The sequence below is a fragment of the Nicotiana tomentosiformis genome, chromosome 11 (assembly GCF_000390325.3).
Source record: "Nicotiana tomentosiformis chromosome 11, ASM39032v3, whole genome shotgun sequence".
Taxonomy (NCBI): Eukaryota; Viridiplantae; Streptophyta; class Magnoliopsida; order Solanales; family Solanaceae; genus Nicotiana; species Nicotiana tomentosiformis.
This window is the reverse complement of record NC_090822.1, coordinates 48,097,978-48,108,525: the sequence shown is the minus strand read 5'-3', so window position 1 is coordinate 48,108,525 and position 10,548 is coordinate 48,097,978. Positions and strand designations below refer to the sequence as shown.

The 10,548-nt window shown below is 37.7% G+C and overlaps 1 protein-coding gene and 1 non-coding gene across 2 annotated transcripts; one reads left to right on the top strand and one right to left on the bottom strand.

Annotated features, from left to right (window-relative positions):
- Positions 1 to 642: 642 nt before the first annotated feature.
- On the bottom strand, positions 643 to 749 carry LOC117277345 (small nucleolar RNA R71). Its single transcript, XR_004507611.1, has one exon. It is a non-coding gene; the product is annotated as a small nucleolar RNA R71 (small nucleolar RNA).
- A 7,269-nt stretch (positions 750 to 8,018) lies between these two features.
- Positions 8,019 to 8,576, top strand: LOC138901399 (uncharacterized). Its single transcript, XM_070189160.1, has one exon. The coding sequence runs from the start codon at positions 8,019 to 8,021 to the stop codon at positions 8,574 to 8,576; it is 558 nt and encodes a 185-aa protein (XP_070045261.1).
- The last annotated feature ends 1,972 nt before the right edge of the window (positions 8,577 to 10,548 follow it).

Below are 10,548 nucleotides of genomic sequence, written 5' to 3'. Positions count from 1 at the left end.
AAACAACTGCGACAGTTGAGGAAGGAAACAAATCTCCCTGAGAATATAGAAAAGGTTGGGCAGTCCTCAACCGAAGAAACTATGGCTAGAGATGATGATAATGTGGATTTGGCTGAAAGAGAGGCAGCCCAACAACGAGAAAAAGTTGCACGGGATGCTAAAGAAGCAGCAATTAGAGATGCACATATTATCTATGAAGAAGAGAGGGCTCGAAGAATTGCTCACAATCAGCCCTTAGCTGCAACCCAGTTTGGAAACATAGCTCCCGGTGCTGGGAGACCACTTGATGATTATGCTAGACCGGTCTACAACCAAGGATTATCAAGTATTAGACCACCTCCAGTTGCAGCTAATAAATTTGCGTTGAAGCAAGGGTTTCTCCAAACTCTTCAAAACTGTTGTGTCTTCAGAGGGAAGATGAACGAAGATCAAAACAACCATCTTATGGACTTCGAGGAGATTATGAACATCTTTCAATACAGTGGTGTGTTACAAGATGCAGTTTACTTAAGGGCATTCCCCTTCACACTCAAAGATGATGCAAAGCAGTGGCTTCGAAGCTTGCCCCAGGGATCAATTAGAACATGGGAGGAGATGACCAGAAATTTTCTTGATAAATATTTCTCCTCGGCTAAAACGGGCAAGTTTAGAAGAGAAATACATAACTTCTGCCAGAAAGATACTGAAATTGTGTTTGAAGCATGGGAGAGGTTTAAGGAGATTGCAAGAAAGTGTCAACATAGTGGAATTGAACTCTGGATGCAACTCTAGGATTTTTGGGATGGATTGACACCGGCCTTACGTAGAACATTGAGCAATGCAGCTGGAGGCCCGTTGATGAAGCGAACTCCAGAGGAGATAGTTACAATTCTTGATGAGTTGTCTGAAGATGCAAATCAGTGGCCCTCTAAGAGTGTTGAAAGAAGAAGATCGACAGGTGTTCACCAGGTTGATGCTAATACATCTGTACAGGTACAGCTTGATGCTATGGCTAAAGAAATACAGAAGTTGACTTTAGCTACAATACAGAGTGAACCTCATGCAGCCTGTGAATGCAATGGGTCAAAAGCACCCCAATTTTTCATAGAGTTCACAGGGGGGTACTGCAAATGTATGACAACAAAACAACCCCAGATTCCAGGGACAAGGAGCTCCAGGCTTCCAAAATCAGCAGATGCAGCAGTTTCAACCTCAACAATCCAATCAGCCTGGGCTAGAAGATCTGATGAAGTCCTTCATTGTCAAGACGGATGAGAGGGTAGATTCTCATGGCGCAGCTATCAAAGTACTTGGAACAGGTTTGCAAAACATAGAGAAGCAAGTGGGACAAATTAACACTATATTGTCTGAGAGAATCCCAGGTACTCCGCCTGCTGATACTAAAAGAAATCCCAAAAAAACGGTGAATGTTGTGACCTTGAGAAGCGGGCAAGTGTTGAAAGATCCCACTCCAACCCAAAAAGTGGTGGTACCTGAAAAACAAAGTTGGGAGCAGCTAAATAATGATGTTGATAAGAAGAAGAAAGGCAAGAAGGGAGATGACAAAAAGAAGAAGGAGGAAACTTCAAGAAGGGAGGAATCTAATAATGAGAGCGAGCATATGCCTGCTTTACCTTTTCCCCAAAAGTTGTATAGAGAAAAGATGGGCAAGCAATTTGAGAGATTTCTGGATATGCTGAAACAGGTTAATGTAAATTTGCCATTCACAGAAGTGCTCTCATAAATGCTAGCTTATGCCAAATTCTTGAAAGAGATCCTTACAAAGAAGAGGAAGATAGAAGAGACCTCAGTAGTCAAGCTCACAGAGCATTGCAGTACAATCTTGCAAAATAAACTCCTACAAAAGTGTGGAGATCCAGGGAGCTTTACTATACCTAGATCTTTAGGCACTATTAATTTTGACAAGTCTTTATGTGATTCTGGTGCCTCAATTAATCTAATGCCTTCGTCTATTTACAGGAAAATAGAGAATGAGATTGGAGAAATAAGGTCAGCACCAATATCTTTGTAGCTGGCAGACTAAATGACTCGGATACCTGAGGGGATAGTGGAAGATGTCTTAATTCGGCTGGATAAGTTCGTATTTCCTGTAGATTTTATAGTGGTCAAGATGGAGGAGAACAAGGAGATCCCCCTTATCATAGGAAGACCATTCTTAGAAATGGGTAGAGAAATCTTAGATATACACGATAGAAGACTCATGCTTAGAGTGGGTGAGGAGACAGTGACTTTTGAGATGGATGTAGAAATAAGGGTGAAAAAGGAGAAGCCAGCTGCAAGTGTTGAGTGGAAAGTAAAGAGTTCAAGAGAGAGGGCTCCAGTGATTGAGAAAGATAAGTGTGGGGTTTACCCCAGAAAGGCTGAGAAGAAGTTGTCTGCATAGATGTGCGCACTAGTTCGAGCGAGAAGAATGGAGCCTGACTTTGATTCAGACCCCGACTAGATATTCAGGGAAGTTTTCTCTAACTTATACTTTTTAATTGTGTGTCATGGGGACATGCCACAACTCAAAGTGTGGGGTGGGGTACAATTGTATGTTGTATGTATGTATATTAGTTTCTTTTGTTAGTTGTAGTAGTTAGAGATAGAAAACAATTGAAAAACAAATTGAAAGAAAAACATAAAAATTTTAAAAATTTTGATTTTTCCCGACCATGGATATCATTTGACAGGTTTCTTGAGGGATTAAGTCGAAGGAAAAAGACAAAAAGATTTTCTTCTGTTAGGTCGTGTAACAATTCCCCCTTAGTTTTTCTATGTGCCACGGTTCTTTTCCAAGGGTTTTGTTTGAACCATGTATAATTAGTTTTTATTTTTGTTAGTAGTAGGAAACCTTGTGCTCTGATTTGAATTGAAAGCAATATCTCTTGACTGGGTTGTTCCTTGAGAATAGTGAGTGATTTTGTTGTGACGCTTAGGCTCAGGTTTTGACTCTTGTATAAGTACCTTAAATTGTATGATCTTAACTTTGTGTAACTGCTTTTACTAGAGTGTCTTGATAATCCAATCTTTAGTGAGTTATGTGCCATGTGTGTGTGAGATTTGTGTCATTCTGTGCATTGCATTTGATGTCTAGAACTTTCCCCGTGTGTTTGCAAAGTGAAATAGTAGTTTTATTCAGTCTTGGAAATGATATAGGCATTTCTTTGTTGAGCCAGTTATATGCTTCTACCCACCTAATTGTTATGTATCTTAGTTAAACCCTTTTGAGCATGTATCTTGTTTCTTTGGAAACTACATTTCAAGCCCTACCCATTTGGTTGAATTGACCGTCTATTTAAACCGTTTACCAATCATGAGCACTTGAAATTGTTATGAACTTTGTAAAAGTTGAAGTGTAGGGGGGTTGGTTTGGCTTTTGAGTAGAACTAATGAAATAAGGAGAAAGGTGCACTGTTTTGAAAAAGTAAGAGCCACTTGAATTGAAAAAGAAAGAAAAATTAGTTGTATTGTTGTGAAAAATATTCATTGATAAGTGATAACTCTTGATGTAATTGTGCTTAAAGAAGTAGGGAGTTAATGTATATTGATGTGAAGGTGGAGTTATGGTTTGACATAAGTGTGGGGTTTTGAAAGGTAAAGTGTATGTATTGAAAGTGCTTAGGGAGGTGTAGTCACTCTTATGTCATAATGTATCCTACTCATCTCGTAGCTTACATTACAACCAATTAAAGTCCTACTTGATCCTTGACTGAATGAACTCAAATAGTAGAGTAGTACACTACGGCAAGCCTATGGTGCATCTTTTGTGGCATATGAATGTTGTTTCTCAGAGTGAGTGAATTCTTTCTATCTTGAGTTCCTAATTGTTCTTATATTTTATTGTGTGTGGAACTACTCTCTATTATTGTGTGAGGGCACTTGATTCATGAAGGAAAGGTAATATCGTTGACCTCTATGTTAGAGTAAGTGAGCGAGTTATGAATAATGCATGGTACTTTTGAGTCAAATCTTGAGGCGAAGATGTTACAGTATTGTAGTTAATCTATTTTAAATATTTTGGTGTAATGAGTTAGGAAAGTTATTTTAAAAAATCTTGTATATATAGAGTGTAGTTTGATTGGTCGAGGACGAGCAATGGTTTAAGTGTGGGGTGTTGATGGTAGGCTATAATATCGTGTTTTAGTTGCTTATTGCACTCTAATTTAATGCACTTCAATTGAGTTTGAGCTTTAATCGCTAGTGTTTTGCACTAATTTTGTGTTTTATGCCTAGTAGGAGTGATTCCAAGCTATGTAGATGTTATGGAATGAATTCGAGTGATTTGGAGCTTTGAAATTTGAGTAAAAGCCCAAGGGTTAAGTCGGGATTGCGTTCGGGTGTCAAGAACCACACCTGGATATAAAAAAAATCAAGAAACATACATACTCTGAGAAATCCCCACTGTCGCGGCGCGTGGGGCGCCACATCTGTGCAAATTTCCTGCTGCCTGTCAGAACTAGCTCTCTGGATTTCTTCACTAACGCGTCGCGTGGCATGTCGCCCCATGCGGTGCGCCTGTGCAAATTTACAGAGTAATTGTCCTATTTCGCGTAGGAAAAGGTGTTTTAGTTTTGGCCCGACCCTACTTGGTATATATATATATATGGAAAAACATTATTTTCTGAACTTTTGACACATATAAGACCTAAGAAGGCTAAGGAGGAGTTGGAGAAACAAAGGCACAAGGAATTCATCATTCAATCCTCACTCAAGACACGAGTTTGGATCGTTTTATGCTTTTTTAGTTTAAACATATTTGTGATGAATTGCTCCATATCTATGGAGTAGTTCTCATTAGGGTTTGATGGATTTGGTGTATTGATAATTGTTTGTGGATTATAACTCTAGTTTTATGTATTGAATGGTTTTGGATGATTTAATTGTTGCATCTATATTCACTAGTTCATGTAATCGAGAGAGGCATAGCTTGTGATATCTTTGCATTGTATTTTGTTGGTTCAATTCATTAATTCTTTTTAGTAATCGAAAGAGACTAGTTTAATTGTTGATTAAACTTAGTTAGGAGGATAACCGAGAGAGGTTCTCCTAAAGACCAATCCATTACGAATTCTTGCATATCATCACCGAGCTTAATTTAGTTCAACTTGTGAGGTTGAGACTTAATCGAGAGAGGAGTTTCTACTAAATGTTTGAACTAATAATTGAGTGAATTCGAGAGACTCACTTGAACATTAGAAGTGAATTAACTAGAGTTAAATCCCAGACAATTATCTTGCACCTATCCTATCAAAACTCTATTTTCTCCCACTGATAACCTTCTTTGCTTGCTTCTTGTTCATTTGTCATTAGTCAATAACCGTAGATTCTTAGTTAATTGTAGTTTTAATAACATAATTCTTAATTGTTGATCATCTTAGACAGCAACCAAGCTATAAACTATGAAAATAATGTTTAACTCCAATCCCTGTGGATACGATATTGTATTATACTATATTCGACTAGCGAGCATATTTAAGTGTGTGTTTTGCACTCGTCATCTCGAAAGGGAGCCTGGGGCGCAGGTGTGGAAGGATATCCGCAGATGAGGATGCACATGAGCGATCGCCGATGCGAAAGTGAGCTGGAGGGTGTGGATCACATAAGCGATGGAGAATTCGCAAAAGCGGGACGGCAGATGCGGTTAAGTGGAGCGCAGGTGCAAAAAACCCTAGGCAGATTATATTCGAAGGGTTTTCGGGATTTTTGTCATTTTGGACTTTAGAAGCTTGGTTGGAGGCGATATTTGAGAGGGGTTTCACATGATTTCTTGAGGTAAGCCACTTTGGATCATTTTTATTCAATAATATTGATTAGCCATTGATATTTCCACCTAGTTTGTGTGTTTTTAAGGTGGAATTTTGGGTGTTTTGGGCTAGGAATTGGAGACTAGGATTTGGGTGATGATTTGGTGTCAGAATTTGGTAAATTTGGTATGGTTGGACTCGTGGTTTAATGGGTGTTTGGATTTTGTAACTTTTGTCGGATTCTGAGACGTGAGCCCATGGTTGACCTTTTGAGTTGACCTTTTGACTTTTGATTAAGAACTTAGCTTTTTCATATGGAATTGATTCCTATAGCTTGTGTTGACTGTATCGGGTTGTTTGTGGCTAGGTTCGAGGCATTCGGAGGCTGATTCAAAAGGAAAGGGCTTATTGGAGTACAGATTTGCACGGTTTGAGGTAAGTAACACTTCTAAACTTGGTTCTGAGTGTATGAATCCCTGAATTTCGTGTTATGTGATCAGTGTTGAGGTGACGCACATGCTAGGTGACGCGCGTGTGAGTGTACACCGTAGTAATTATGACTTAGTTGATTTCGTGGGATTTTGTAGTCATTTTATCTGAATATTATTACTGTACTCTATGTGTTAGAGCACTTGAGCTGTGATTTGTGTTAGAAATCATGTTTAGACTATATACTGGTACTATTGGGACCCACATCGGTTGTTCTCTGTTGTTGAGTTATTTGCTTAATTTGCAGTTATGTACTCAGTTGCATTTATCATTGCATACCATATCTGAGTCTCTGTTATCATTTATTGTCACATCATAAATCATTGATTTGGGCTACTTGGCATGAGTGTGGTGAGCCCGAGAGACTGGAGACATTGATGATTGAGTGAGGCCGAGGGCCTGTTTGTGAGTGATATTTATGGGATCGGGTTGCACATCGCAACACGTATTGTTGATTCATGATGGGATCAGGCTGCGTGTTGCAGCAAGTTTTATTAGTGCTTGGGCATGATCCACCCCTCTGAAGTCTGATATACCAACAGTGGGCGCAGTTTCTATTGATTCATGATGGGATCGGGCTGCACACCGCAGCGGGTACCATACAGTGTTGAGTGACTGAATGTGATGAGTGAGAATTGAGACAGATAGTTGAGTACTCTGAGAGTGTGAGTACGTGAGGCTTTCATTGTGTTGCATCACATACGATATGCATATTGGCATATAGATATAGAGATGTCATATTCCTCATATCATTCAGACTTTGCATATTTTATCCGTATTGAGCTTAATTGTTAACCTAAAAGCATATCTACATTTCCTGTACTATGTACTAACAGATTGTGAGTTTGCTACGAGATATTATTGTCCTATTTCCTGTCATTTCTATACTGTTAAATCATGTATTTTTACTGTATTGGTTGAGCTCGTCACTGCTTTCAGCCCAAAGGCTAGACTTGTTACTTATTGAGTTTGTTGTACTCATGCTACACTCTTCACGTCATCTACAGATTTGTACTTTCGGACATGGTGGTTGCTAACTTCTGGAGCTTCATCAGTTTGGAGATTATCGTGGTAGCTGCCTTGGCGTCCGCAGACCTTGACTCTCTTCCACTATCTTTTAGTTTTTTTTTATAATGTTCTACCTTCATAGACCATGTTTTAATTATCGGACCTTGTTATTGTATATATGCTCATGTACTCAGTGACCCCCGAATTTTTGGGAAATTTTGTATTGACTTGCGGTGTTTTCCTATCAGTATTTATGAGATTTTCTCTTGAACTTATCCTATTATGTTTTCCAAAGTTAAAAATGCGTGGTTTTATTGTGAAAGTCGGCTTGCCTAGTATTGTGATAGGCGCCATCACGACATGTGAGATTTGGGTCGTGACATTTTACTATATTAAGAACTCATGAACAATTTATGCATGGGCTCATGAAGGTGTATTCCTTGCTAATGGAGTTATATTTCACTACTGTGTATGTATTGCACACCATTCAAAGTAAGAAAGTATTATGGGAAGAGTTACATTGTACAACTCAAACAATGAGAGATCCTTGGTTACTCATGGGAGATTTTTAATATTGTCTTATCTGTGGAGGATATAGTAAATAGTACACCACTTCAGGAAGCTGAAATAAGAGATTTTAAGAACTTCTTACAAGTTACAGGCATGATGGAAATGAAAGTTGTAGGGAGGACATTTACCTGGACAAATAACCATGTGCACAGCAGGATTGATAGGGCATTGGTTAACCCTGCTTGGGTATAAAAATGGACTCATTTGGAAGCTTTAGGTCTAGATATGTTGTTCTCTGATCATTCTCCTCTAAGTGCTACACTGGAGGATAGGACAGAACAGGTTGCCATGTCATTTAAGTTGTATAATTACTTGGCCGATCATCCAGAATTCATGGCAATAGTGGAGACAACATGGTCCAGACCTGACAACTCAATTCCAATGGTTAAGGTATGGAAGAAATTGCAAAAGTTGAAAGTTGAATTGAAAAAATTAAACAAAAAGGAATTTTCTGGACTATCAGATAAAGTTAAGAAGACAAAAGAAAAATTACAAGTTCTGCAGAGCCAAATGAGACAAATACCTAATCATCAAATTATGTTTGAAGAGGAAAAAGTTTTAAAGCTGGAACTGGAAAAATGGGGTCTAATTGATGAGAATGTGGCTAGACAAAAGGCTACAGTCCAGTGGTTAAAATTAGGATATTCTAACACTTCTTATTTTCATGCTTGTCTAAAGAACATGATTGCACAAAATCAAATCAGGAATCTAGTCACAGCTGATAGAGACATATTGCAGAATAAGAACTCAATTGAAGCTGAAATTATAGAGTTCTATGAATAACTCTTGGGATCATCTGCAAGGAAACTTCCTTGTGTCAGACATAAAGTCATGCATATGGGTAATGTACTAAGTAGACAACAACAACTGAAGCTAATTGAACCATGTACAAGAAGTGAGATAGAATCAGCATTGAATGGGATTGATGACCATAAGGCACCAAGGATTGATGGTTATAATACTTTATTCTTTAAAAAGGCTTGGAATGTAATAGGAGATGATATTACTAAAGCTGTGATGTGGTTCTTTCAGAGAACTTATATGTTTCATCCTGTGAACTGTACTTCTGTGACATTAATACCGAAGGTACAACATCCAATTTCAATTAAAGAATACAAACCAATATCATGTTGTACTGTCTTATATAAAATCATCTCAAAGATTATTACTAGTAGGATGATGTTACATCCCGCATTTTCGTATGTTAAAGTTTCGTCGTAAGTTAATCGACGTAAAATTCAGGAATGAGGTTATTTTAAAATTATAAGCATTATGCTATTTCAAATACGTAATGAGTAAATTCGTGAAGGAGAAAAGGTAAGCAAATCGAAGAAAAGGAATTTCGTCAAAGTTTGACATTTTGGGATAAAATACGACCCGAGCTAAAATACCTGGTATTTATGGATTAGTGCCATACAAGGTACCACATGGCCATGATAGTAAGGTGTATAAAGTTTATTAAAAGTGAGTAGTATTTTATGTAATTTGAGATAATTCTTAATTATGTGGATATTTGGTTAATTGTGGATTTTTGGGGAAAGATTAGCAATTAATTAAGAAATTGGTGGATAAATCTTTTGGATAAGTCCTTGAACTTTAACGTGGCAGCAAGTGAGGAAGGGCTCAAAGCCCAAAATGTGACTCTTAAGTCCATAATACAAGGTGGCACATTAAGAAAGTTTTATGGCCAAGTCATCGTTCAAGTAGGGCCCACAACCACATTAATAAAAGGCCTCCCTAATTGAATTCATAAAAGGGAGATACTATGTTTGCAAAGTGACGGATGAGAGCCACAAAAAAAGTCATACGAGACTTCACAATATTCATAGCAACGTAACAAGCTTCAACAAAGCAAATGTTGCAATAGCAACGAAATCGATTCAAAGATTTCATACGAAGTCTACCTAATGTTATTGCAATGTGTGATTTTGATTCTAAGGGAGTACGATACAATCTTTCTCAAGAATATCATACAGATTTCTCCCTACTTCGATCCGTCGTTACGTGTTTCATCGCAAAAGATGGTTTTAAAGGGATTGTCAAGAGAATCGGTTCAGGTATGTTAAGGCTATCCCTTCTTTCCTTTTGGCATGAACCAAATGATACAAATGAAACGAGAAAAATACGTAACTTTCATAAATGACTCTATTCATAGAAATATTAGGGATGTCTATATTCTTGATTCCCCATGTGTCTTATTATTTTATAATTTGTTCATGGGTCTCAGAAAATACGTAAGTTGATAAAGTTTATTTCATGGTAGTAATCAAAGACATAATGGTCCTATGACATTCAGAAAGATTTTATTGACGTACTTCTCATGCATTACATGCGTTATATACGTGTATATACGCGTATATATGCATATATATGTGTGATGACCCAAAAGGTCATCTTATATTTTTGAAATTGAATCTATGCTCTTAAGCCTTTAAAATCTCTTTTTTTACCCTCCTTGATTTGCGTACGCAGTCCGAGCAGGTTTCCGGAAAGCTTTTATGTTGAAAATTGAAGAAAATAAGAATTTATGCCTTAAAAGTTAATTTTTGTTGACTTCGGTCAACATTTTTAGTAAACGGGATCGGATCCGTATTTTGACGGTCCCGGTGGGTCCGTATCGAATTATGGGACCTGGGCATATACCCGAAATCGAATTCAAAGGTCCCTAGCTCAAGTTATGAATTTTTTATCAAAATTAAAAGTCTAAAAAATTAATTATTTTTAAGAATTGATTGATATTTGGCATTGTTAGTGC